This window comes from Ciconia boyciana, chromosome 27, assembly GCF_034638445.1.
Source record: "Ciconia boyciana chromosome 27, ASM3463844v1, whole genome shotgun sequence".
Taxonomy (NCBI): Eukaryota; Metazoa; Chordata; class Aves; order Ciconiiformes; family Ciconiidae; genus Ciconia; species Ciconia boyciana.
In genome coordinates, this window is record NC_132960.1 from 2,908,806 (window position 1) to 2,934,425 (window position 25,620).

The 25,620-nt window shown below is 58.0% G+C and overlaps 1 protein-coding gene across 9 annotated transcripts; it reads left to right on the forward strand.

Moving 5' to 3' along the window:
* The first annotated feature begins 27 nt into the window (after window positions 1-27).
* POU6F1 (POU class 6 homeobox 1) lies at window positions 28-24,625 on the forward strand. 9 transcript variants are annotated; one of them, XM_072847412.1, is made up of 14 exons: window positions 28-260; window positions 1,543-1,612; window positions 5,080-5,238; window positions 12,886-12,984; window positions 15,740-15,836; window positions 16,650-16,848; window positions 18,682-18,803; window positions 19,247-19,472; window positions 20,215-20,450; window positions 20,844-20,972; window positions 21,148-21,366; window positions 21,950-22,088; window positions 22,401-22,575; window positions 23,588-24,625. In XM_072847412.1, exons 5-14 carry the CDS (start codon window positions 15,783-15,785, stop codon window positions 23,931-23,933), a joined length of 1,845 nt encoding a protein of 614 aa, XP_072703513.1. In that variant the 5' UTR covers window positions 28-260; window positions 1,543-1,612; window positions 5,080-5,238; window positions 12,886-12,984; window positions 15,740-15,782; the 3' UTR covers window positions 23,934-24,625. The 9 variants fall into 9 exon arrangements, with proteins under 9 accessions (XP_072703513.1, XP_072703518.1, XP_072703514.1 ...); XM_072847417.1 differs by having other exon boundaries at window positions 12,886-12,980; XM_072847413.1 differs by lacking the exon at window positions 5,080-5,238.
* Window positions 24,626-25,620: the final 995 nt, after the last annotated feature.

Sequence of the window (25,620 nt, forward strand, 5' to 3'; positions counted from 1 at the left end):
CATAAGCAGGGTCGAGGGGGGTGCTCCTCCAGGCCCGTAGGTGCGGTGGGGGTCCCCCAGCATGGCCCAGGGGCAATGTGGGGTGCCCCAGGACCCAGCCCAGCTGCCTGTCCTGTCAGGCAAGGGCCTTCCCAGGGCCTGGGACAGCACTGGGGAAACTGGTGGGCGAGGGAGGCCCCAGCTGTCTGCCTGCTTCCCCCGAATTGCACCCAGCAAAAGAAGCTGCCTCCAAGTTCATGCATAAAAGATCAATGGAAATGGTTGGTAACCTCCAAATATTGTTAAGCTTAATTAAGCCTTAAGGACTGTGTGAAGCATCAGCAGGCAGAACTGCTCGTTAGCACAGTGACTGTGCTAACAGTCGGTGACTGCAGCCTGAGCTCCAGGTTATGTTGGTTCTTCTAAACCGTGTCCTTGTGGTTGTTGTTACAAGCCCCGAGTCCTTCCCGGGGCCCTCCACAGGATCTCGATTTCTGCCTCCCTGCAGCAGGGAGCCCCTGGAGACCCTCTTGGGGGGCAACATCCTGCCATGGGACCCACTGGCTTCAGCGTGGTCTCCCCTAACAGACGTGGGGCATGTAAAGAACAGGTTCCTTTCCGAGGTGACCCTGGTTTCCCCTTCTTGCCATAAGTTGTCCTGGTTTCAGCTGAGATAGAGTTAATTTTCTTTATAGTGGCTGGTATGGGGCTATGTTTTGGATTTGTGCTGAAAACAGTGTTGATAATACAGAGATGGTTTAGTTGTTGCTGCACTCATCAAGGACTTTTCAGCTCCCCGTGCTCTGCCAGGTGCAAAAGAAGCTGCGAGGGGGCACAGCCGGGACAGCTGACCCAAACTGCCCAAAGGGCTATCCCAGACCATATGGCGTCATGCTCAGTATATAAAGCTGGGAAGAAGAAGGAAGGGGGGGACGTTTGGAGTGATGGCGTTTGTCTTCCCAAGTCACCGTTGCTCGTGATGGAGCCCTGCTTTCCTGGAGATGGATGAACATCTGCCTGCCCATGGGAAGTAGTGAATGAATTCCTTGCTTTGCTTGCGTGCGCGGCTTTTGCTTTACCTGTTAAATTGTCTTTATCTCAACCCACGAGTTTTCTCACTTTTACTCTTCTGATTCTCTCCCCCATCCCACTGGGGGGGAGTGAGCGAGCGGCTGCGTGGTGCTCAGTTGCCGGCTGGAGCTAAACCACGACAGCCAAAACACTGCCAAGAAGCTGAAGATGCAGTCAGCCATGTGCATTTCCCAGGCTTATTCTGCCCCCTTGTTCCCCTTTATCCAGCAACAGCACAGGAGAGACCTCAGATTTATGGAAATAAAACACTTATTTGATTCACGCACTCCTTTGCCTTGTATCTAGGGCTGCATTTGCAAGAGCAGGCAGTCCCCACTCTTAATACCAGCCCTGTTCAAAAAAGCTCTGACATCTACCTCGGCTTAAAAACATCGCGGGGTTAAAGAAGGGGAGTAAAGTTTCTCGTGAGAATCTTTAATGAATTAGGGATGAGTTATGGGGCCTAAATACTGTTATAAAAATCTGTTGCAGGTGTCGCCTGCTGAAGATGGATCCGCCAGCAGAAGGTGCAGTCAGAGGTCTGGAGCTGTGCGTAGAGAAGGTATGATGCAATCTAGTAGTTCTGTGTAAAGTCTTGTTTAAAAAAACATCTATGGGTGGCAACGAAGAGACCACAGTAAAGTGTGGTCTTCCCCCTTCAAGTGTAAAATTCCCCCTTTTTTTTGTGATTTTGATAAACTTTCTGGCTGCATTTTGGCCAGAGTTTGAAGGCACAACTCTCTTTTTCAAGCTCATTTTCAGGCATCTCAATCAACAATATCATTGTTCTCATCCCTATTTAAGAGAACTTCTCATGAATAATGTACCGGCTGCCTGATGAATATGCACGTTGGCTGGTGTGCCTGGGAGGGCTTCATCAATAATTCATGCCTAGAAAATGTTCTTCACCTTGCAACTGTACAGGAACCGTAAAAAAAAAAAATATTTACCCTTTAAAGTGGGAGAGAGGATGGCTTGAAATCTGCCCACGGAAACGTGGAGTGAGTGAGGTGGGTCATAGCTAAGTGCGGTGGAGGGGAGAGCACCTCCAGGAAGGGAAAGGAAGGTGATTTCTGAGGGACTGAGCCCTGATGTCTTCACAAACCCAACCCTGCAAAGCCCCGGCGCTTGCTGGAACAGCTCAGGGTTAAGCCTGTTCAGCAGCTCCTGGCTTCAGACCCTGATTTATTCTAACAAATAGGCCTTTTTCCACTCTCTTGTTATCATTACACAGAAAACTTCCTTGCAAAGGAAGAGTGGAAATGCTCTGCGAGGTGGGAAAGGCAAGGAGAAAGCGTTTCCATTCGGTGGAGCCGGGCTTTTTAGAAAGCACCTGCTTTCAAATCCCTTGGGATTGTTTTTATTTGTATTTTTATCACCGATTACCTTCTTTAAGGGCCTCTTGGGACTCCAAGAGGAAAAAAAACTCCAGTAAACATCAAAAGCTCTGAAAAATCAGCTCATGAGTCGTCTTGTGCTGTGCGGCCCCGAAATGGAAACCTGGAAAAGTCCAGGCAGTTTCTGGATGCCTGGCTGCGTGCCAGCGGACTTTGCTTCCCACGCAGGGCACTTCTGAAAGGCAAAGGGGACGGTCTGCGAAGAGCCTGGCACGTCGTCGGCGCTGCGCCGATAACACGCAAAACAGATAAAAGCGTAAATGGCCGAGTCTGCGTTTTCGGGTGAGGGAAGGGTCCACGCTGAAGTCCTTATTTACACAACACGGGGTTATTTAACCCTGACCAGAAGCAGAGCTGGCTGGGATAATACCTGTTGTTTGCTACTTAAAATAGCAAAAATTAAGCAGTAGCAAAAATAAAGTAGCAGTAAAAATTCGGCTGATAGCGGTGGCCTTCTGAGCAGATATGTGTTTGTGAAACTTTACTCATGTGAGTAATCAGAAGCGAGAGGTACTTCGAGGCAGAGAGCACCCTATGGGTGTAGGGCTATAATGAATTACATAAAAATAATGAATAAGCAGTTGTTAATTACTGGATGATATCTTCCACCTAGGGAAAATGCTCTCCTTCCTTCTCCCACCACTGAAATCAAGGGGGTTCTGTGCTTGGCTTTGCCGGGACCAGATTTCACCCAACGCCACAAAGTGGCCTGAAAAATCCCACAGAAATTTTAAAGCCTGTTTCCAGCTTTAAGGGGAAAAGCGAGGCAGAGGCCGGATCTATCGTAGCACCAACAAACCTGCATTAAACTCCCCTGCAATCTTTAAAAAACACATGCTTAAGCTCGGGTTCAGGGAACTTTGTGAGCAACTGGAGTTGCTTTGCAGCATGGAAGCCAAAATAAAGCCTTGGCTCGCTTTTTCCTGCACTTTCAGCCATTTAAGTTCTTGGAACAGCTGGAATTAGCTGGTTTGTGGCATATATGTTCCTTGCAGGGCTGGAAACCTTTCCGTAGCAAATCAGATGTGCCAGAAACCACAGGGTCAGGTGCAAACCCTCCTCTGACCCATCGCTGCGTGTGATTAGAGCAGCCAAGTCAGCGCAAGAAGCATGGAAAAGAAAGCTGCAATATTAATTTGGTCACCTACCAAGAGTTCTCATCGACAGAGCAAGCAGTGGAACAAAGGACACATTCTTGCAGTCAGCGTTTTAGTTTTGCCAGCTATTCCTGTCAAACAGTTAATTAACCCCCCCCCCAACAAGCTATTTTCCTAAAGAAAAAAAAAAAGCTTTTCAGCACTCAGAATCAATTCCTCTTCAAGAAAAATTAAAAATGCACCGTGCACCCTTTTCCCCATATGCATTATATTAACTAGTATGCCAATATATGTAAATGAGTCTGAAATTCAACTAGATTGAAGTATTTAAATATTCATAATCACAGTACAGCATATGCAAACCAGGCTCTCAGCAGAATTGCGCTGCAGTCTCAAATAACAGCTGTACTCGGGCAAAGATGCTTTAACGTATCTAATTCGATTATTAATGAAAACGTGGTCAGTGCTGGCTGCATATTTGTTAATATTCATGCCTCGGCGTGAACCTCCGCCAGATGTTAAGCGCTTGCTTAATTCCTGTTGAATCTGAGCGTAGGCTGCAGCCATAGGTGCTAATCGGCACTAAATATTATCATATTAAGCTGGTACTAAGAGACTAGGCTAGCCTAAGTGACGTTAATTCAAGAAACCTTTCTGTGCACGCGGGAGAGGACATGGGATGGATTTAGCCTCGGAAGAACCGCACGTGGTAGTTGCACTTTTTTAACAGGGATGCCTGTTACGTCCGCGCTCGTGTATATATTTGCTCACGGATGATCGGAAGAGCACTGTGGGAGCGGGTTGCGAATATCTTATGATGAACTCCAAAAAAGGTGTGTTATGAGGCAAGGATTTAAATTAGCCCGTTAGCTTTTTCTGCAGGGAAAGACGGATGGTGCTGATCTTTCCAGCTAATAGGGATGGGAAAGCAGTAAAAATAATTCAGCTTTATCAAGCTGTGCTCGTTTTTAAGAGGTGCCAATAACCGAGATGTTATGTTGGAGTTTTTGTCCTTTTTTTTTTCCTCCTTTTTTCCTGCCAGGAGATAAGAAGGAAGTTACAATTTTAAAATTGTAAAAGACACAGAATGCAAGATAATAATATACTCTGCTTCCTTTCTTTTTAATGATTCCAAACAAGCTATAATTGGTCCATAAGTTGGCTGGAAAAGCCGCAGAATTGCACCTGCGCTTCTAATGAGCTTTGCAATTACAGAAATAGGTTTTTTCCTTCTTTTAACTACGTAGTGACAAGGTTAAAGTTGCCCCTGAGTTCCCTTTGTGGCGCTTATTTCCTCACCCCTTCACCCAGTCCACAAAAAAAAGTCCCTCCGAGCTGGCAGACAAGTCCCCGGGACCAGGACTAAGTCACGAGCAGCGTGCCTCGCACAAGTCTGCGCGATCACGCCCGGAAATTAAAATTACCGGCAGGATTCGGAGAGCCTCTGGTAACATATTCCCTCTCGGAGACACCCAGAAGCAAATCACGTCCTCGTCTTGTGAACTATTATTGTCTGTTTATTGCTTGACCCCCAGAGCAGCCCTGCAGCCTCCCAGCTCGACGCTCAAACTTTGCACCGTCGGTGAGCGAGCACCAGTTAAGGGCAGCCACGAACGCGGGCAGCCGGCGCGATCCCCGTTATCGGGCTGTGACGTATCCCGTTGTCCCTGCAGGAAGGTGCTGCTGCGGACAAGGTGGGTGCTAGCGGCTACGTGCATCCTCATTTTTGGGACTCCACGGGTGTCCCGAGGTTCTGTACGTGCCGGTCAGGGAGCTGTCAGCTCCTATTTAAATAAACCTCATTTTCAGAGCAGCTCTGAGTGTGGGGTCCGAAGCCCCCCAGACTCTTTTGAGCCCAAAGGAGGGCAGGAGCCCGTGGCTTCCCTCGCCCCTGGGACGTGCAGCCCCGGAGGGTCGGACGCGACCCTGCTGCAGCCCGGCACGGTGAGCGGGATGCCGGCCAGCGCGCAGAGCTCAGCCTCCTGCATATTATGCTGGGAGGCTGGATCTGAAGCTAATGCTATGCCGGGAAGATGGAGCGTCTTGAATTATTACTGTGGCTTCCCCGGGCGAAGGCAGGCGCTTGCTCCCTCCAAGGCCCCTGCCTCCAGCTCCCACTTTAAAGCCTCAGGAAGGTTTTTGGGGTGGTTTGATTACTTAAACCAACGCCCCGAGCCCTGGCAGGTAGCGGGTTTGGCACCGGGGCTCTATCCCAAGCCATGGCCCCGGAGGAAAGTGGATGGGGGGGGGTGAAGGGGAACAAATTTAATCCTTTCTGCTGCCCCGGGGTGGTTCACGTTGACATGATGATTAATATATTAATTTATGATGATGAAATGCTGTTATTAGGGTTTTGATGAGCCGGCTCGGAGCTGGGGTCAGGAGTGCTGCTCCGGGCATGATCTTGTGGGGTGGTGCAGAGCTGGGGGCTCCCCCCAGCACCCACCCCGGCAAACTGGGGACACGGCTGCTTGGGGTTTGCGAAGGGTGACCCCAAAGCTGGGGGGTTGCGGCTGGGAATGGGGTCAGGGAGCTTTGGGAGAGTCAGGGATTTAACGGGGCTGGGGTTTGGGGAGTCTGGGCTTTGGGGGAGGTGGGGGTGAGAGACTGTGGGTTTTGGGGGATCCTGACACTTCAGGGTCTGGGTTTTAGGGGAGTCCAGGATTGGGCGCATCTGGGTTTTGGGAGATCTCATTCTTGTGGGGGTCTGGGATTTAGGGGGCTCTGGCTTTTGGAGGGGGGCAGTGATTTGGGCTCCAGTATTTGGCTTTTGGGAGCTTCTGGGTTTTTGGGACAGGACTGAGGACATCTGGGATTTTGGCTCTGAGCCTGGGGGGGGCTCTGGGTTTGGGAGTGCTCTGGATTTGAGATGTCCTGGGTTGGGAGGTCTCCAAGCTGGGAGGTACCCCTGTTACAGGGGGCTCCAGACTGGGTTTGGGGGTGTCTCTGGGCTGGAGTCACTCTGGGGGATCTGCAGGCTTGGGGTGCTCTTGTTTTGGGGAGTTTGGGATTTGGGGAGGCTCTGATCTGGGGGGGAGGTGTTCTGGTTTTGAGGAGTACCGAGCTGTGGAGCTCTGATTCGGGGGTCTCAGGGGCTCTGGTTTTGGGGGCTGGAGGAAGGTCTGGTGTCAGGATCTTGGGGCTGAGGGCTCCAATTTTGGGGTCTGGAGGGAGCTCTGGCTTTGGGGTCTGGGGGGGACTCTGGTTTCAGGATCTGGGGGCTCTGACTTTGAGGTCTGGGGGCTCTGGTTTGGGGGTTTCAGGGCTGGGGCCTGGAGGAATGTCTAGTTTGGGGATCTCAGGGCTGGGGAGTTCTGATTTAGGGGTTTTGGGGCTGGAGGGGCTCTGGTTTGAGGGTCTCAGGGCTGGGGGCTCAGGCTTTGGGGTCTGGCGGGGTCTCTGGTTCAGGGGTCTCGGCGCTGGGTGGGGTGTCTCTGGTTCGGGGGTCTCGGTGCTGGGGGGTCTCTGGTTCGGGGGTCTCGAGGCTGGGAGCTCAGGCTTTGGGGTCTGGGGGTCTCTGGTTTGGGGGTCTCAGGGATGGGGGGTCTCTGGTTTGGGTGTCTTGGCGCTGGAGGGGGTCTCTGGTTCGGGGGTCTCGGGGCTGGGGGGTGTCTCTGTTTCAGGGGTCTCGGTGCTGGGGGGTGTCTCTGGTTGGGGGTCTCTGGTTCGGGGGTCTTGGGGCTGGGAGCTCAGGCTTTGGGGTCTGGGGGGTGTCTGGTTTGGGGGTCTTGGTGCTTGGGGGTCTCTGGTTCGGGGTCTCGAGGCTGGGAGCTCAGGCTTTGGGGTCTGAGGGGGTGTCTGGTTTGGGGGTCTCGGTGCTGGAGGTGTGTTTCTGGTTCAGGCATCTCGGGGCTGGGGGGTCTGGTTTGGGGGTCTCGGGGCTGGGGGTCTCGGGGCTGGGGGCTCAGGCTTTGGAGTCTGGGGGGTGTCTGGTTTGGGGTCTCGGGGCTGGGGGGTCTCGGGGCTGGGAGCTCAGGCTTTGGAGTCTGGGGGGGTCTCTGGTTTGGGGGTCTCGGGGCTGGGGGTCTCGGGGCTGGGGGCTCAGGCTTCTGGAGTCTGGGGGCGTGTCTCTGGTTTGGGGTCTCGGGGCTGGGGGGTCTCGGGGCTGGGGGCTCAGGCTTTGGGTCCGGGGGGGTCTGTGGTTCGCGGTCTCTGGCTCGGGGGGGGTCTGTGCTCCGGGGGGCCCCGTGCGCCCCCGGCGGCGGCGGGCAGCGCGGCAGCCCCGCGGATGCGGCAAAGGCCTGCGCATAAATTATGTTCATGACGCAGCAGCTAAAAAATCCCCCCGGAGGAGGGAAAAAAACCACCCCACTCAACCCCACGGAAAAAAAAAACCACCCCACACCCCGTCCTCCCCCACACCCCGATAACCTCCCCCCGGAGGGGCCCCCCCCGGGCACGGGGCCGGGGGTCCCGGGGCCGCTCCCCGCCTCCCGCCGCCCCCCTCGCTGCCTCCCTCCCCTTTGTGCCGCCGCCGCCGCCGCTGTGAGATGAATTTTTAATTATTCCCCGGCAGAGGGGAAGGCGCGGAGCAGCGCGGAGCGGTGCGGAGCGGCGCGGATCCCCTCCGCCACCCCGGCGAGCGCCCGGCCCCGGCGGCGCGGTGAGTGCGGGGCCGGGGCCGGGCGGGGGCGGCGGGCCCCGCCGCGGTGAATATGCAATGCCGTAATTAGCATAATTTATATATTTATGATAAAGAGTAATGGGGGGGGAACCGGCGCGGAGGGGAAAACGGCGGAGAGCGGGGTGCAGCGCTGGAGGGGGGCACCGAGATTTTTGGGGGGATGCCTGGATTTTGAGGGGGAAAGGCAGGTCGGTGGGGTTTGGGGGGGGAGCAGTGGGACTTGGAGGGGGTCACTGGGTTTGGGGGTGGTAAATTGGGGAGAGCTGGGGGACACAGACAGTAAGAGTGGGGATGCAGATGGGGGCAGCGAGGGAGTGATGGGGGCACTGGAATGGGGGGTTAGGATTAGGGGATGCCAGAGAGACCATGGCTACGTGGGGTCCCTGGGGGACCCCGGAGCTGGGGGTGTCCAGGAAAGGGGGAGGGAGGGGCTGGCGACCTCCGGGGCAGGAAAGGGGTGACTGCCCTGGGGAGGGCAGGAGAAATTGGGGGCTGTGGGAGATGGGTTTTGGGGTGCAGGAGAGGAGAAACAGGGCTGGGGATGAACAGTGCTGGGCGGGGGGAGGGGGAGGCAGCAGGACAGGAGGACAATGTTGGGGTCCTGCCGGGGAGGGCAAAGGGACCCCCGGGGTGGGAGACGAGGGAGTGGCCCTGCCCTTGGGGTGCGGGTGCCAGGGGTGCAGGTGCCGGGCAGGGATTTGGGTTCCCAGGCGCTGCGGGGGTGAGCAGAGCCCCGGGGGCGGCTGCTGCAGCTGGGGGTGGATGGAGAGCAGGACTGGGGGGTGCAAGGGCATTTTGGGGTGCTCTGGCACAGTGTGCAGCAGGGCATGGGGTGCTGCGAGGGTTTGGGGGGGCTGTGCACCCCTGCAGGGGGGTCACTGCTCCAGGGGCATCTCCCACGGCCACCCTGAGCCCCTCGGTTTGCGTTTTGGGGTGGGGGGACCTTCCCCGGGTGCTGCAGAGCCCCGGCTGGCAGAGGTCTGACAGCGCAGGGGATGGGGGGGACTGTTCGGGGTGCGGTGGATCCCGACTGTCTGGGGGGGGTGAAAAATGCGATGGGGGGGCTGCGTTCGCTCCTTCCCTGTGGAGGGGAGGAGAGGGGCTGTCCCCCCCACTTAGACCTGTCCCCAGCACCTGCAGCCGCGGCCATCTGAGGGTCAGGCTTGGTCTTCAGCCGATGAACCCCACTTTAAAAGCCCCTGAAGGGGTGATGAGGGGCAGAGCGCTGCCCTCCACATTGCATTTCACAGGACTGTAAGCTCAGTGGGGGGGTCCTGTGCGCCCCAAACCGACCGTGATGTCCCTCTGAGATGTCCCGGGCCCTCGAGGTGGCTTCCAGTCCCCGGGCGTTGGCAGGACAGAGTGATTGATGCTCTGGGCGCTATTTTGGGGGAGACAGATGGGAGCTCCGAGCGCACCGGCTTGGGAGACGTGAAATCTGCTCCTGGTTTTGCCACGCTCCTCTGGCATGACCTTGGGAGGTGAACTTAATCCCTATCTCCTCTGTAGCGGGAATAAAAATACTTTCCCGTCTCTCCGGAGAAAGGAGCAGATTCCTGGGAAGTCACCGTAAGCTGATCCGGCTGCTCCCTGTGCTGGGCACTGCATGGCAGCCAGCAGGACGAGCCGGCCGGGGTTTGCACTGCAAACAGGCAGCGAAGAGGGGAACCCCATCACCTTCGGCACGGCCGCACAGGCAGGACGTTTTATTCGGGATCAGGCTTTTGCTCCAAAAAAACCCCATGAAGGTGGGAAGCAAAGCAAAGATGAAGAGATTCAACCGAGGCCGCGCAGCCCAGCGGTAGCAGAGCGGGATGCAGCACACCGGTTTCCCGTGCATCTTCCCATTCGTGAAAAAACATGCCATGGCCGGGAGAAAAATGTTTCCCTTTAATGCTGCAAAGAGGATTTTCCAAATAATGGAGTTAAACCGCCAAACTGGCAGGAAAGCCTGGTCAACTGGTTTTGGGTTTTCCCCCTTTTATCAAGCAGGCTTTGGGACCCTCCACCGGGTATTTCCTCTCCCTTGCCCGGGCAGCAGACGCTCTGATGAAGCGATTAAAGGATCACCCGTGTTTCTGCTCGGGATCGGGGTGCCGGAGTGAGCTGCGCTTGCACCGGGGCTCGTCCCTGGAAGCTTTACACAGGCTGGGGCCAAATCGATGCCAACCAACCTCTCCATCTCCTGCTCCCATACCGTTTGCGTCTCCCAGGTGAGATAATCCAGGCTGGGAAGCACCCGCTACGTGTCAGCAGCTCCGTTTTCTCCACCGATGCAAATTCCCGAGCTGGCTCCTGCCCCGGCAGGCTTCCCGTGGCCCCGCGTCCGGGCTCGACGTAGCCCCTCGGTTTGCTCGATATACTCTATGATCAACCCCGAGCAGCCCCGGCTGCGCCTTTTCGCTGGCGTTGGAAGATGTGTTGGGTCAGTAGATGAGTTTTCCCGGACTCTCCTTTGGGATTCGGCTACCCCAGCCCTGGCACGGGGTTTTCCAGGCATGAAGTTGACTCAACACTGTGGATGAGGAACGCTGGGGAGCTGCCATGTCTCCTCCAAAAGCCTCCCAGCGGAAAAAAACCCTCTGTCTTAAAAAAGATTTCACCGTCCTGCCGGTACGAATGCCGCCAGTTTTCCCTTACAGCCCCGATCTTCAGGAATTTTACAGCTGGCTGTAAAACTGTGCTCAGCAAGGCTCTACATTGGCTGTCTGCAGTCCTGTGCCCGGACCCGGAGCTCTACTGTGGTACCAAGCTGGGGGGTTTGGTGCAGGGCCAAAAGGACAGGGGGGAAATGGGATTTACAATCAGATTTACATCATTTTGCTGCTTAGCGGAAAGGTTTTAATTCGGAGGTTGGGGCTGGCTGGTTCGGCTCTTCTCCCACCAGAAGAAAACGCTTGGTTTTCTTTTTCCTCCTGGCTTGCGGAGGATGAGCTTGGGTGCAGGGATGCTTGCCAGGCAGCCCCAGGACGCGTGTCTGTCGGAGACGGATGCTTTTGAGGTCTGCCGGCGGCAACGCGTCGCGTCTCGTCTCATCCCCTGCCTCAGTTTCCCCATCAGTAAACGCAGTAAAGTCTTAAAAACGATAAAGTTTAGAAGGGTAAAAAGGCATTTTAAGAGGGAAGCTGATTTGTGAGGAGGGAAAAAAACCTTGCAAACTGCTCAGGTGCACTTCGGTCCAGGTCTCCACCACTGTGACACCTGGAAATATGCTTTGAAAACTAATTCCTGCTGATGGCATCATTTCCAGCCTGGATCTTTCTGTTCCAAACGTGGTGAAAAAAGTCACGCGAGCTGGTGAGACCGTGGCGAGGGATGCTTGAGGCTGCGTCGTTACCGTAACGCTTCATTTCCAGGGCGTGGGACCACGACATGGACCTGTCCCCCTTTGCACCGGTGACGGCTTTGCCGGGAGCCGTCGGGGTGTCTGTACCTCCGCATCCGTTTGCACGCTTGCCCCGTTGGGGTGCGAGCGTGCAAACCCACCTCGGGGCAGGAACCGGTGTCTTGGCGCCGGCTTTTAGGGCTTGTCTACCCGAAGCTGGTGTCCGCTTATGGCGCATTCAAACTCCTCAGCCTGGAATCGGAGTGTCCATCCGAAGGAATTAATCCAGGATAACGACAGCGAGTAATTAGCGAGTGTCCAAAATGTCTTCTGCGCGGAGCAGGTTTAATTAACCTCGTAAGGTTTCTCACCTGTGGCAAGTTTGTTCAAACTTAGATTTCCACCCACTTGGGATCCAAGTGGCTACATCTCTGACTCATCAACACTTGTAATTAACACGGCAGTTATATTCACAGTGAGACTCGGAGCATCTTAAATTATCCTTCCCTTTTTTTCCCCCTTCTTTTTTTTTTATTTTTATTATTATTATTTTGTGTATTTCATTTCCTTGCCACCATCTGTTGCGAAATGGCTGTCTTCTTGCTGCATGCACTTAACACCACCATCTGGACAAATTATTTGTCCCATTAATTGCAAAAAAAAAAAAAAAGTGTGAAGAAACGAAATGAAATGGTACTGCCGACCTGCCGAACGTCTGCTAAAGGAGAAGCAGCCCACTCCAAAATCCAAAGCACGCCGCCAAACTGCATCGAGCCTGACATTATGAAATGTCTGTTTAATCGTCTAGCGCACTAATTGGTCTCTTTGCACGGCACCGAGAAAAAAAAACTCTCTCTCCTCTTCTCTCCGCGTTATTTGAGTCTTCCCCCACGGGGCAGGCCTGAACAGATCTACGGCTCGCACGGAGATAATACAGCGGTCGGAGCAGGGATATTATTGCCCTCTTCAGCCTTTAGCCGCTCCGGTCGTGCTAGAATAAATCTGCGGTTCTGAGAGAGGCTCTTTAACTTAGGCTGGGATGGATGGGGATGGATAACAGCGAGGTCTGGTGTTTGCAGCGGTGTTCGGTGCTCCTGATGTCAGCAAACTCCGAGGCTCCGAGGAAAGCCAACACGTGCGTTAACTTTTCGGTACCACAGGCTTTAGGGGCAGCTCGCAGGTTCAGCTCGAGTTCCCAAAGCTCTTCTGCCCTTTGGCAGCGATGAGGAGCAATAAGGGAGAACTAAATTGCGAGGATGGGGATGCTTTTGAGTTGTCCGCTCTCATCAGGAGCCTGATGCATGGAATCCTGTTGCTCCTCAGTGCTTTTGGGGAGCGCAGGCGCAGGCAGAGCTCGGCACCAAGACAGCTCTGGTTTTTCTTTCCCTACAGCCTAAACCCGGAGTGCCGCAGCCCGCCCTGAGGAGCAGGACGCAGCAGCCAGCCCCGTCTCCTGCCAGGAGTGTCCTTTCACCCCAGAGCAAACAGTGAGTGAGTACCGGGGCTGCTGCCTCTCCCCACGCTGCCCCGGAGATCGCCACAGCCTCGGCCGTCCCACAGGGTTTTGGCTCCGGGCTCCCCGCGCAGCAGCCCGGTGCTCCCCATCCTCTCCAGGCTCTGCTCTCTGGTGGCTCCACGGGTGGTTTTGGGTTTTGGACGTGCCGAGGCTGTGCAGGAGGGGTCTCCCCGCAGACGGAGCAGCCCCTCGGCTGCCCCTTCCCTTCCAACCACAGTCGCTGTGCCCTCGCCTGCCAGATTGGGATCCCAGTTTGGGCTCAACTGCCCCCTCTAATTGAAGATCCCTACGTGATAGCCAGGGAGGGGATCCCTGGGGCAGCGACGGTGGCGATGGGACGAGAGCGGGAAGCTTTTTCCCACCTCTTCCAGGCTCAGGTGCACGAAAAAGCTGCCACAAGACGCTGGGGGGTTGCTCCTCGTTAGCAAAGCCCCAGGGGCTGCTCTGCTTGTGCCGGGATCCATCTGGGCCAGCATGGTCCGGTGACGTAGAGGGAAGATAAAGTGATATATAGCAGCTACCTGGAGCGAGTGGCTCGCTCCCTGTGGGGTGAATTCAGCAGGACATAGGGTCAGAGCCCCCCCGTGCTCCCAACAACCCTCCCCATTGCCAGCTACTCTCCAGAGAAGTTCAGAAAGCTCCTCTGGAGCATTTTCCTTCCCTCGCTCGCTCTTCTTGCGGCGGGACACTTTGCACCTTTGTTTCGCTTGTTTGCCTGCGCTGCCTGCCCCTTGCAGGCAGCAGAGATATCCCTTGCTCCGGCTCCTCGCCGTTTGCCAGGCTCTGGCTGCTGGAGAGCTCATTAACTTTTAATAATGCCAGCTGCCTGCATAAGCCACTCGCTTGTCCCTTGCTCTGTTCTCTGTTGCACTAGAATAAATTGTTAATTAAACTGTGCACCGGCATCCCAAGGTGTTTTTCTGCTCTGAAGCTAAGGCCAGGTTTAAAAATTCACAGTGGCTACCGGAGATCAGTCACCGGCTGCTCTAAAACTCCTCGCTGAATCTGGCAGCGGGGCTGGTTCTGGATCCTGCGTGAATTTTGGGTTGAACCTGGCAGGGCCAAGGAAGGGGGAGAGCTGTGGCGAGCGGCTGGCGAAGGAAATAGCCCCCGTCTCTGCTGGGACCCCAAGCGTCACTTCACTGCAGATAATAAATAACGAGTGGTGTGTACAAAAGCCAGCCTAAGGGAATTAGATGCTCAGCCCCTGTTGAGTTTCAAATGAGAATTTGGCTCTTAATTCAATTTAGGCCCCTTTGGATCAACAGGATCCGAGTGACTACGTGTACTAATCGCATATAAATGCCGGCTCTGGCTCAGGAAACGCTCGGTGGCCTCAGCAGGAGCCTGGTGGCTTCTGAGACGCAGAGAAATGATAAAGGGCTCGTAAAACGGTGCCGGGGGATGTTTCCCGGATCCTGGAAGTGCCTCTGGGGCTGACGTGACGGGCCGATGTATCACAGCGGAGCATAGCGGCAGGGGTTGCCCACGCTGCGCCGGATTCCCTGGTAGAAGTAAAAATCGATGGATGAAAGGCACTAACACAAGTTTTGGGGCTGAAATTCCCTTTCGGATGAGTTGTGATCCCAGGGAGGCTCTGCCCAAGCTCTGCCTCTGTTTAACGTGCTCGGATTTGCAGAGCTTGCCGAGGGCTGAGCTGACTGGTCCATGTGACGCCAGCGTCCCTCGTGGGGCAGAGGCAGGATCAGGCCCAGGACAGAGGTGGTCGGCACCCAGGCTGTGGACGTGAGCAGACGCTGCCCAGCGTTTTGGGAGAGCTCGGGCAGGGAGAGCTGGGGTCTGGCTGCACCTACCAGCATCAACATGCCCCCAGGCTCCTGAGCAGTTACACAAACAAGGACACCTTCGCACATGCATCGAGTAATTTTGAATGTCATCCAGGCTGGCTGGTTAAATGCATCCCTGAGACGTTCCTAATAAAAAATTCATAAGCCTCTTATAAAGGCAATTATGCTTCTGCAAGGCAGCGAGGGGACAATACGTGACTAAATGAGTTAATGAAGGGTAGTGGAAGAGGAAGAGTTGCCTTCCAACAGGTGTGCCGAGCCCCTTCCCGCCACGAACAACTCATTTCACCAGCTTAATGAAGTATCCCCATCAATTTAGGTCCCCTCAGGAAAGAGCAAATTGACTCTCCTACTTCTTGTGGCCAGCGTCAGGGGCTTGGGAGAGCTGCAAAGTGTCACACAGACACTTCGGGGACCTGCTCTGGGCTTCAAATAGGGAGCACGGGCAGTTTCGTGGGCTTTGCCTGTTTTTTTAGGGTTTTCAAAGCAGGCTGTAGGAATTGCATCCTCATCTCCCAAAGGGAGAGGAGAGGGGGAAAGGCTTGGCCCTTGGAATAACCCTTCCCTTGCTCTGCTGCTCGTATATTTGATGCTCACCCAATAAATTACGCTACCCCGCGTCCATGACCTCCTTGCCAAGAGGATGGGAGGTGGTGGGAGGCACCCGAGACACCAAAGCCTCCCCCAGGGAGGAGCGTGCGTCCCCACGGTGCGGGCCAGGAGGGCATTAGCAAGCTCTGCACTGCTCCGCATCGCAGCCAGGGCCAGCGCGGAGCGGGGAGAGGTGGGTGGTAGAGCCAGAGAGGAGCACAGAGGCGGTGGGAGAGACCAGGTTTGCTCTGCACCCCGGGTCGAGCCAGTGTTTGACCCCCAAGCCACTCACTGGGTCGGTGACTGACCCTCCTGTGTCCCCCGCTTGCAGCATGTGGAAGGTCTGAGCCCTCTCCCACTTTCTCCGGGACGCCATGGACACCGAAGCCGTGCAGCCCCAGGAGGCTTCGCTGACGGTCAACGAGCAGGTACGGGCATCGCCGGCTCCGTCCCTGCTGCACGCCTTCGCACCCCACAACTGGGAGGCCCAAGGGGTGGGGAGTTGGGGTTCAGCGACACTCTGAGCCCCGCTGCGTGGGGTGAAAAACCACCTCGTGCCTGGCCCACGCTCACAACCAGCCTGTTTGCCCCCACGCTTGGGCACGTGGATGTTCAGCTCCATCTTTTGGAGCTTGGCTGCCTCATCTCAGGGTTTTTTAATGATGAAGAGGAGGCGCGAGGTCTTCGTCCCAGCAGCCCAGCGAGGCTGTGGGTGCTGTTTGCAAGAGATCTTTGCTCCGGGGCTTGGCCGCCTGCAGCCACGGGAGAGCTGGAGGAGGAGCAGGTATCTCTGCTCGTCACTCCCCGTGTGTCCCCAAGTAATGTCACACGGGGGAAATCGCATCGTGATTTCAGAGGGTTCGCCCGACCCCGGGGCAGAGCCGCAGGGTTGTAGGTCTGCGCTCGCTCTAGTGCTGCAGGTTCGGTGCTGCGGCTGCCGACAGCCATATTTTACCTGCTGAAGATGTCATCCGCCGGTGCACGCGGAGCTGGGGTTATCAGAGCCCAGAAGCTGCTGATTAACTAAAGCAGCGAGGTGCTGGAGGGGCTGCGATGCCCCCATCCATCCCTCCTCGAGGGCATGGCGTGGGCTCTGCTTGGTTTGTTTTGAGGGTCACCCTAAGACATGTCCCGCAGGGCAGGGGGAGCTGCTTCGCTCTGCCCCGGGGTGCGTGGCCCAGGGGACACCGCTATGGGGTCAGGCTCCTGGAGCTGATGGACATTTTGGGGCACGTTTGCAGGTTATTGTCATGTCCAGCCATGAAACCATCCGAGTGCTGGAGGTCGGTGTGGACACCCCGCTCCCGGCCGAGGAGGACCGGAAAGCCTTGGAGATGCCACCAGGGGAGGTAGCGCGGGGTTCCCCGGGAGAGACCGGCCACCCGGGCAGAGAGGACGTCCCACCCAGCACCCAGAGCTCATGCAGCGGGGAGGTGGCCGGTAAGACTCCTTCCTTCCCTGGGGCTCATTCCCTGGGCTGCCCCTGCTCCATCCATCCCTGCAAGCGAAGCTGAGCTCTGCACCGCTGGGTCGGAGCCAGGAGGATGAGCTGCGCCCATCGGGGCAGGCAGACTCACACCCTGCTCTGGAGCATCCCCATCCCCGGCCTAGGAGTTAGCAAAACCAATTCCTTCTCTGGGAGCTGATGGGGAAAAGCATCCTGCATCGAGGGCAGCCCTCAAACACTTGCTTAAAATAGAGAGGACATTTGTCAATGAGATGTTTTGCTGGGGAGCTCAGTTTTCCTGCAGCCACGTAGAGCAGGGGCTTGAGTTTCCTCTCCCCCTCGCCCTGGGGTGCCGAGCTCACTGCGGGTGCATCCCTTCTCACACGGGAATGCAGCTCTGGAAATCAGCTTCTGGGGAGATCCCGCTTTATTCCTCGCGGTTTTTTGGCCAGCACCCCAATCCTCCTGCAGATCCATCCTGAATCCGCCTGCGAGCGCCCCTGTCCCCTCCCCTCTCCTGCCACTCTTGTGCTTTATTTATTAATAGGACTTTTCTCTGGTTGTCACCTCTGTGCTGTATTTGGAGCACAACCAGATCCCTGTGCTTTTGCCGAAACAAAATGGGCAGGATTGTGGCTTGTATGAGGCCGGTCGGTAAGAGGAGGAGGAGGCGAGAGTCCTTCCACGCTGGGGGATGCTCCGGTCCTGCTGCCGTGGGCTGGAGGGGAGGAAAAGCACGGCAGGCTGTGCAAAACCCATCGGACCAGGCAGCATCGCTGCCCCGTAGCACGGTCTTTGCAATTTGGGAAGCGCTGGGTCTTATCTGTGCTTGGTTTTGGTAGGAAATTTAAAAAAAAAAAAAAGGCTTTTTTAAATCTTGCAGACCTGTAGTAATTTCTGGGCGAGGAACCAAACCTGAGAAACGTCTGGCTCTTAGCTGAGGAAAGTATTTATTTGGTAAAACTTTTTTTCTGCCAAAGGAAAAGGCAGGAAAAGGGTATTTTTCTTTTTACAAAAATAGAAGAGGATTAAGTGGATTTTATACTCGAGGGTTGCCATTATTAGAAGTTGAGCAGAATAAATAGAAGACGTTGCTCAAAAAACAAGTAGGTCTTTTGCAAGTAATAAATATGGATTAGGAGCAAGGTTTCCTCTTACTCGGATGTTCACGATAACTAAGAAATACGAATCTATTCTGTGAATTTGGGCGGAGGGTTGAAAGACACCAAATGAAGCTCAGCCCACAGGGGACCCCCCTCTGCCGGCCACTGGCCGGGTGATCTCGGTCCCTTCCCTTTCCAGCTCCCCATTCCCGGGTGAGCAGTTCAGGGGCTGACACCGCTTTAATTGCTGCTAATTCTGGAGCCGGCAGCTGGCAGAGGAAAATAATCTCCTGCTGGATCCGACGGCCCGAGAGAGGTGCACGCAGCCCAGCAAACCACTTACATGCGACCGCTGCTTTTTATCCCCTTAACCGCCCGATTTCCCACACTTATTCCTCCCCAAATCACCCAAACCTCTCCCTTCTCCTTTGCTTCCTCCCCAGAACATCCCATAAGAAGCCCCCAAATGCCCTTCCCCTGCATCCCGTAACCTGGGCGGTGACCCCACCTTGGGGGACCGGGAGCTCTGCTCCCAAGGATGCCCCACGCTGGGTTTCATGCCGGCTCCGTGGGGCTGTGGCTCCCCCGGGACACCCGTGGGAGGGTGTTCGTGCCCTGGGTATGCATAATTTGGGTGCCCCCCACCCTCACCCCCATCCTTTGCGCAGAGGAGCTGCTCAAGCAGCAGCGTCTCTCCAACCCGTCTCCTCTGCCCTTCCCCAGGCAAAGCCAAACCAGCGGCCGGAGCATCCCCCAGCACCGTCCCCTCCGTCGGCACCTTCAGCCACGCCACGAGCCAGCAGCCGCAGACGTTGGCCCCGCTGGCCGTGCAAGCCACCCCGCAGGTAACTACCCCGCAGCTGCGGAGCGGGACGGGAGCGGGGCAGAGGGCTGGGGCGGAGGGGGGGACACGGTGGGGACCCCCGGGGAGGCGTCCGCTTGCTGTAGGCAAACCCCGAGGGCAGAGACGACCGCTCGTGGCACGGGGTGTAGGACCTACGCCCCGAACCAAGGCGGTTTCCCTCTGCTTGGCGCCCTCGCCAAGGGCCTTGCGCCGCCGAGGTGCTGCCAGAGACGCGTCGGGTGGTTTGCGAGGGGGGGGATCCCCCCTGTCTCCCCACGGAGAGGGGGCTCCGCGGAGCTGGGAACCCAGCTGCTGAGATGGGAGGGACCCCGGGCCGCCCGGCCACCGGGTCTACGCGCCCCTTTACAAAGACTTATGCTCCGCTGATGCTATCTGCAGTGGCGTTGATTTTTGTTCTTTTTTAAATCTTGTTTACTTTTGCAGGTCTTGACTCAGGAAAACTTAGCAACAGTTGTGACAGGAGTAATGGTTCCAGCAGGGACAGTTACTCAACCTCTTCTTATCCCCATCAGTATTGCAGGTCAAGTGGCAGGTCAGCAGGGGCTGGCTGTGTGGACATTTCCTACAGCAACGGTCGCTGCCCTTCCCGGATTGACGGCTGCTTCTCCTACAGGGGGAATTTTCAAACCGCCTATAGCCAATTTGCAAGGTAACCGGTGCTCTTCTGCTTTGCAGCCTCCTTAATTCGTCCTCCCCCAGCTTGTGCCGAATCCAGGCCGTCCTCTCCAGGAGGGGTCTGAAATGGCGTTTAATTCTGGGGACTCGCTTGCGGCTCCCCGAGTACAAAAGGTGCCAGGAGCGTGGGAGAAGGGGAGGGCAGGATGAGGATGGCGACAGGGAGGAAGGCAGCACGCAGGGCTGGGATGTGAGGTCCAGGTTAGATTTGGGGCTCTGGGTATGGCACCCCGTCGCAGCGGGTGCGGTTCTGTAAGGGGGGAGACCTGCGGGCAGGAGAGCAGGGGGATCGGTGCCTCTCCGGCGATGCCCAGGGCAGGGTTCGTGCCCTTCCCTGTAAGAGGGAATCGTCTCCCTTGAGCTCCCGCGAGGGAAGGAGCCTGTCCCAGGAGTGTTTCGTAGACAGCGGAGATGGCGGGACCCCCGGGGTGCCCCTCACCCTCTGTGCTGGCAGCAGCACCTGCTTTGAGTTAGACCCAGCGCTCCCGCCGGGCGGGATGAGTCCTGCTGTAGCAGAGGAGCTCGGCTCTGCCCGTTACACGGGAGCTGGGGGGACCTTGCGCTGCGATAACACGAGCGTGCAGGGGTGAATCACCCGGTGATTCAGTTCCCTTTGGGAAGGGACAGTGAGCGGTGGGGGGGACACCGAGCTCAGGGTCTCACCGGCGTCCCTGTCTGCCCCCGGCTCACGCTCTCTCCGTCTCTTTGCTTTGCAGCCGCCGCTGTACTGAACACGGCCATCCAAGCGCCGGTGCAGCCTGCCCAGCCGCTGCAGGCTGCGGTCCAGCCCCGGCCCCCTCTCCAGCCCCCCGGCGTCTTCCCCGCCGCGCCCGGCCAGCCCCCCATCCTGCCACAGCCCGCTGCAGCGCCCACGCCGCCCGTGGCCAAGCCGTTAGAGACGCAGACCCAGATCACCGTCCAACCTGCCGGATTTGCCTTTAACCCTGGCATAGTAAGGAGCCTGGCAGCCCGCGGCGTGGAGCTGGGCGAGTTCGGCAGCCGCTCCCCTTTATCCGGTGCTTTACGTGGCCGCAGAGAGCCACGAGAAGTCGTGCTTCCCCAGGGACAAAGCACTCTGATTCAGCCATCATCTCCTGGGGGATCATGCAAGATCCCAGCCTCAGTTTCCCCATCCCTGGCGAACGAGGAGCAACCGAGCAGGCAGCTTTGCTTTAGGCAAAATCTAAAGGATGGATTTAAGGACGTCAAGGGACTGCATCCCGTCACGGCGGCGAGGCAGGAGTCACCCTGCCACGGGAAAGGGGGTGGCCGGCCGTGCGCGGGGGGATGCGGTGGCCTGGGGTGCCACCCACGTCTCTGACCCTCGGCTTTTGGTTCTCCGCAGATCAGCGCAGCTTCTCTCGGGGGCCAAACCCAGCTCCTCGGCTCCTTGGCAGCCGCCCCCGTGATCGCAAACACCATCTCCAGCGTGCAGGGCATCACAGGCCAGATCCTGACCAATGCCCAGGGCCAGGTACCGCTGGGGAGGGACCTGCCCTTGCAAACCCACCGCCGCCGCCAGCTGCCCCCCCAGGGTTGTTTCTCCTGGGGAAGGAGGAGACGGACGCAGCCGGTGTGTCCCCCCCGCCCCGGGGAAGGGGGTTTGCAGGATGCAACCCCCCAGCCCTGGCTCTCCTCCCTCCTCCCAGGTGATCGGGACCCTGCCGTGGGTGGTGAACCCCCCCGGGATGGCGGCAGCCAGCCCTGCCCCGGCCGCTCTGCCGGCCCAGAACCTGCAGGTACAGACGGTGACGCCCCAGCTGCTGCTCAATGCCCAGGGCCAGGTCATCGCCACGCTGGCCGGCAGCGCCATCCAGGCAGCCGCCATCAAGAAAACCGGCACCCCCGAGCCCCCCGTCAAGAACGAGGTGAGCAACGGGCACGGGGCTGACGGCCACGCGGCCAAAGGGCTGGCCGTGTCCCCAGCTGCGTGGCTTTGGGAGCACGTGAACATCTTTGGGACACGGCTGCGTCGCTTTGGGACCCGGCCAGGTTGCTTTGGGAGCGTGTGAGCACCTTTTGGATGCGGCCACGTTGCTTTTGGAGCACGTGAGCGTCTTTGGGACCTGGCTGCGTGGCTTTGGGAGCCTGCAAGCATCCTCGGGATGTGACCCCTCCTGCCCCGTGGGGCATCCTGCTCTCTGTGCCTGCCAAATTTCCCAGCTGGGATGGGAAAGACCAAGCCTCACCTTGGCGTGAGCAGAGGTGCTGGTCGCCCCCAAACCTACGTGGTGGGACACCCCCAAACCCAGTACAGAACTGTCACGGCCCCGTTCCCAGCGTCACCTCTCCGTCCCAGCCTGTCTCACCTCCACCGTCAGCAAAAGCAACGCCCTGGCCGCTCTCCGGCCACCGTGCGGATGGAGCCGGTGGGCAGGGAGCAGCCCGGCCGTGGCGCTGGAAGAGGGGGAGCCCCCGCTCTGGGGGTGCTGACCCTGCCCTCTGCCCCAGGTCCAGCCCATCCAGCCGGCCCCGGCTCTCTCCCAGCCGGCCGTGGTGATGGCAAACCCTGCCCCGGCGGTGAAGGCTTCCTCCACGCCCGTCCCCATCACCTGCTCGGAGACCCCCACCGTCAGCCAGCTGGTCTCCAGTGAGTCACCGCAGGGGATACTGGGGGGTGCCGGGGCCCGGGATCCCCCGGGATGGAGAGAGGATGCTGGGGATACTGGGGGGGATACTGGGGAGATGCTGGGGACTGGGATCCCCTGGGAAGAGGGGTACTGGGGTCTGGGATCCCCTGGGATGGGGGCAGGATGCTGCGCACCCGCACCCTGCATCCTGGGGGATGACCGTCAGCGCCTGGCCTTCGTTAGGGAGCCTAACGAAGGGGATGCTCATTATGGGGGGGGGGAGGCGGGTCCGTGGCTGTTTCACGGCAGCCCCTGCATCCCTCCGCCGGCAGAGCCCCCGGCTCCCAACAGCAGCACGGAGGAGGACGGGATTAACCTGGAGGAGATCCGGGAATTTGCCAAGAACTTCAAGATCCGACGCTTGTCCCTCGGCCTGACGCAGACGCAGGTGGGACAGGCCCTGACGGCCACCGAGGGACCTGCCTACAGCCAGTCGGCCATCTGCAGGTACCGGGGGCCGGGGGCTGCGTCCTCGGGGTCACTGCAGAGCCCTCCTCCGGAGGGGGGAATCGGGGAAAAGGGGGGAAATTAGGGAATAGGAGGAGAATTAGAGAATAGGAGAGAAATTGGAGAAAAGGAGGGAAATTGGAGGAAAGGAAGGAAATTGGAGAAAAATAGGAAAATTAGAGAAAGAGAGGAAAGTTGGAGAAAGGGAGGAAAATTGGAGAAAAGGAGGAAAATGAGGGAAGCGAAGGAAAGGAAAGGACAGTTGGAGAAAAGGGAAAACGGAGAAAAAGGAAAAATGGAGAAAAAGAAGGGAAAACGGATAAAAGGAGGAAAAATGAATAAAAGGAGGATAATTGGAGAAAGGGAGGAAAATTGGAGAAGAGAGGGGAAATTGGAGAAAAGGAGGAGAACTAGAGAATGGGAGGAGAATGGGAGAAAGGGAGGAAAATTAGAGCAAAGCTGGAGAAAAGGAAAATTGAGGGAAAGAAGGAAAACTAGAGAAAAGGAGGGAGGTGGGGAAAAAGGAGGAAAATTAGAGAAAAGAGGGGAAACTGGAGAAAAGGAGGAAAATTGGAGAAAGGGAGGGAGGTGGGGAAAAAGGAGGAAGATCCAAGAAAAGGAGGAAGATCCAAGAAAAGGAGGAAAATTAGAGAAAAGAGGGGAAACTGGAGAAAAGGAGGAAAATTGGAGAAAGGGAGGAAAGCTGGAGAACGGGAGGAGAATCGGAGAAAAGGAGGAAAATGGGAGAAAAGGAAAATTGGAGAAAGGGAGGAAAATTGGAGAAGAGGAAGGAAAATGGAGAAAAGGAGGAAAATGGGGGAAAAGCAGGAAAATGGGAGAAGAGGAGGGTGGGTGGGTCACTGCCCACGAAGCTCCTCACCGCGGCGTCGCTCCCCGCCGTGGTCTCGCCCGCCGAAGGCAGCGGTGCCCCCAGCCCTGTCACGGTGTGTCCCCCCGCCGGTGTCCCCTCGTCCTCGCCATGTCCCTGAGGGCTTCTCGGTGCCCGCTGCAGGTTCGAGAAGCTGGACATCACCCCCAAGAGCGCCCAGAAGCTGAAACCGGTGCTGGAGAAGTGGTTGAGCGAAGCCGAGCTCCGTAACCAAGAGGGGCAACAAAACCTGATGGAGTTCGTGGGGGGGGAACCCTCCAAAAAACGGAAGCGCCGTACCTCCTTCACCCCCCAAGCCATCGAGGCTCTCAACGCCTACTTCGAGAAGAACGCCTTGCCCACCGGCCAGGAGATCACCGAGATCGCCAAGGAGCTCAACTACGACCGCGAAGTTGTCCGCGTCTGGTTCTGCAACCGCCGGCAGACCCTCAAAAACACCAGTAAACTCAACGTCTTTCAGATCCCCTAAATCGGGGACGGGGATGGGGACGTCCCCCCCCCGTTGCCCACCCCGACCTCCTGCCATCAGCACTTTTGCCACCGACTTTGTCGCCCAGCCCTGCGGTGGGGGCTGGGGTCTCCACCACCCCACCGTGCCCGTAGGTGTGTCCGTGTGTCCGTCTGTCCCCTTTCCTCCACATCACACATGACCTAAGCGTGTTCACGTTGGGTGTCACGCCTGCCTCATGCCTCCTCCTGCCTGTAACGTGCGTGGTGACGGACCCCCTGCCTGCACGCGCCACCTCTCCTGCCCCCCAAGTGTCATCCCCCCCCAAAAAAAAAGGAGTGATTTTCATTTTTTGGCCGTTTTCCTGTGTTTCCGAGGTAGCGTCACGGCTCGCTAGGGGTGAGCCCCAATTTAATTTCACCCCCTCTTCGATTTCAGCGGTCCCCTGCCTCGTGCCCGCCAGCGCGAGGGGCTTCTTGGTGCGACCCCCCGACCGTGGGGACGTCGCCATGGGTGGTGGCTGGGGACTTCACCAGGCTCCCCGCCATCCCGAGAGGGTTTTGGGGGGGTGAACCCCATAAGAGAGGCAGCACCCCCTCCCCGCCTCCCCCGAGCCCGGGGGCCAGGCAGGTTGGGGGGATCCATCCCTCACCCCCCTCTTTCCCGGGGAGCGATGGGGAGAGGTGACGGCTGGAGGGGGGGTTGGGGGGGACGGGGAGGGGACGCCGGGTCGCCCTGCCGGGGACACGGCAGACTGATGCACTTGATGTAGTGGTGTGAAATAAACAGTATTTTTCTTTTTTCTTTTCCTTTCTCCTTTTTTCCGGAGTGGGGGGGTGAAGGAAGAGGGGTGGGGGGTCCCTACTCCCCCTCCCTGGTTCCAAACCCTGGTCCCCCCCGAAGGGGGAGGCGGGGGGAGGGCTGCTCTTGGCACCCTGCCGTGGCTCCCCATGCCACCAGCACCCGGGGTTTTGGGGAAGCGGCTCCGAGGACGGAGCCGGGCCGGCATCGTTCCCTCCGTCCCCGCTGCAGACCCAGGAGGGAGAGAAGCACTCCCCGGCCCGCTGCCGGCTGAGGGCCGCGCAACTCAGCGCACGCATGAGCCGGCTCGGGACTCGAACCCGGGACCCTCCGGCGGGCGCCGCACGGACCCCAACGCCCCACGCCGCACCGCTCGCGCCCCGCCTCCCGACCAATCCCCGCGCGGCGGGCCCGGCGCGAAGCTCTCCATTGGCTACCGCCCGCCGCGCGTCACCCGGCGGCGCGCGGCTCCCATTGGCTGGGCGCGGCGGCGGGGCGGGGCCGCCTCTCCGCTGGCGGCGGGGGCGGGGGGTCCGCGGCGCCACCGCCTCCATCTTGCGGGGGCCGCGGCCCGGGGCCCTCGGCGGGGCGGGAGCGGGCGCGGTGGGGCCGGGGGGCCTCTGCAGCGGGGCCCGGGGGCTGCAGCCCCGCGGGAAGGCGGCCCCGGGGATAGCGCGGGGCCTTGGGGGCGGCCGCGGGCAGCCCCGGGAGGGGGGGTTGGCCTTTGAGGGGGGGTCTGGGGCCAGGGCGGCCCCTTGGGGGTCGGGGGCGGCAGGGCCTGGGGGTCCCCGCGGGGGCAGCGCCTTGGGGGGGTGGAGGGCTTGGGGAGGGGCGGCTGTAGGGCCTGGGGGTCCCGTGGGGTGCAGCCCCTCGGGGGGGGTCAGTAGGGCTCGGGGTCCCCGGGGAG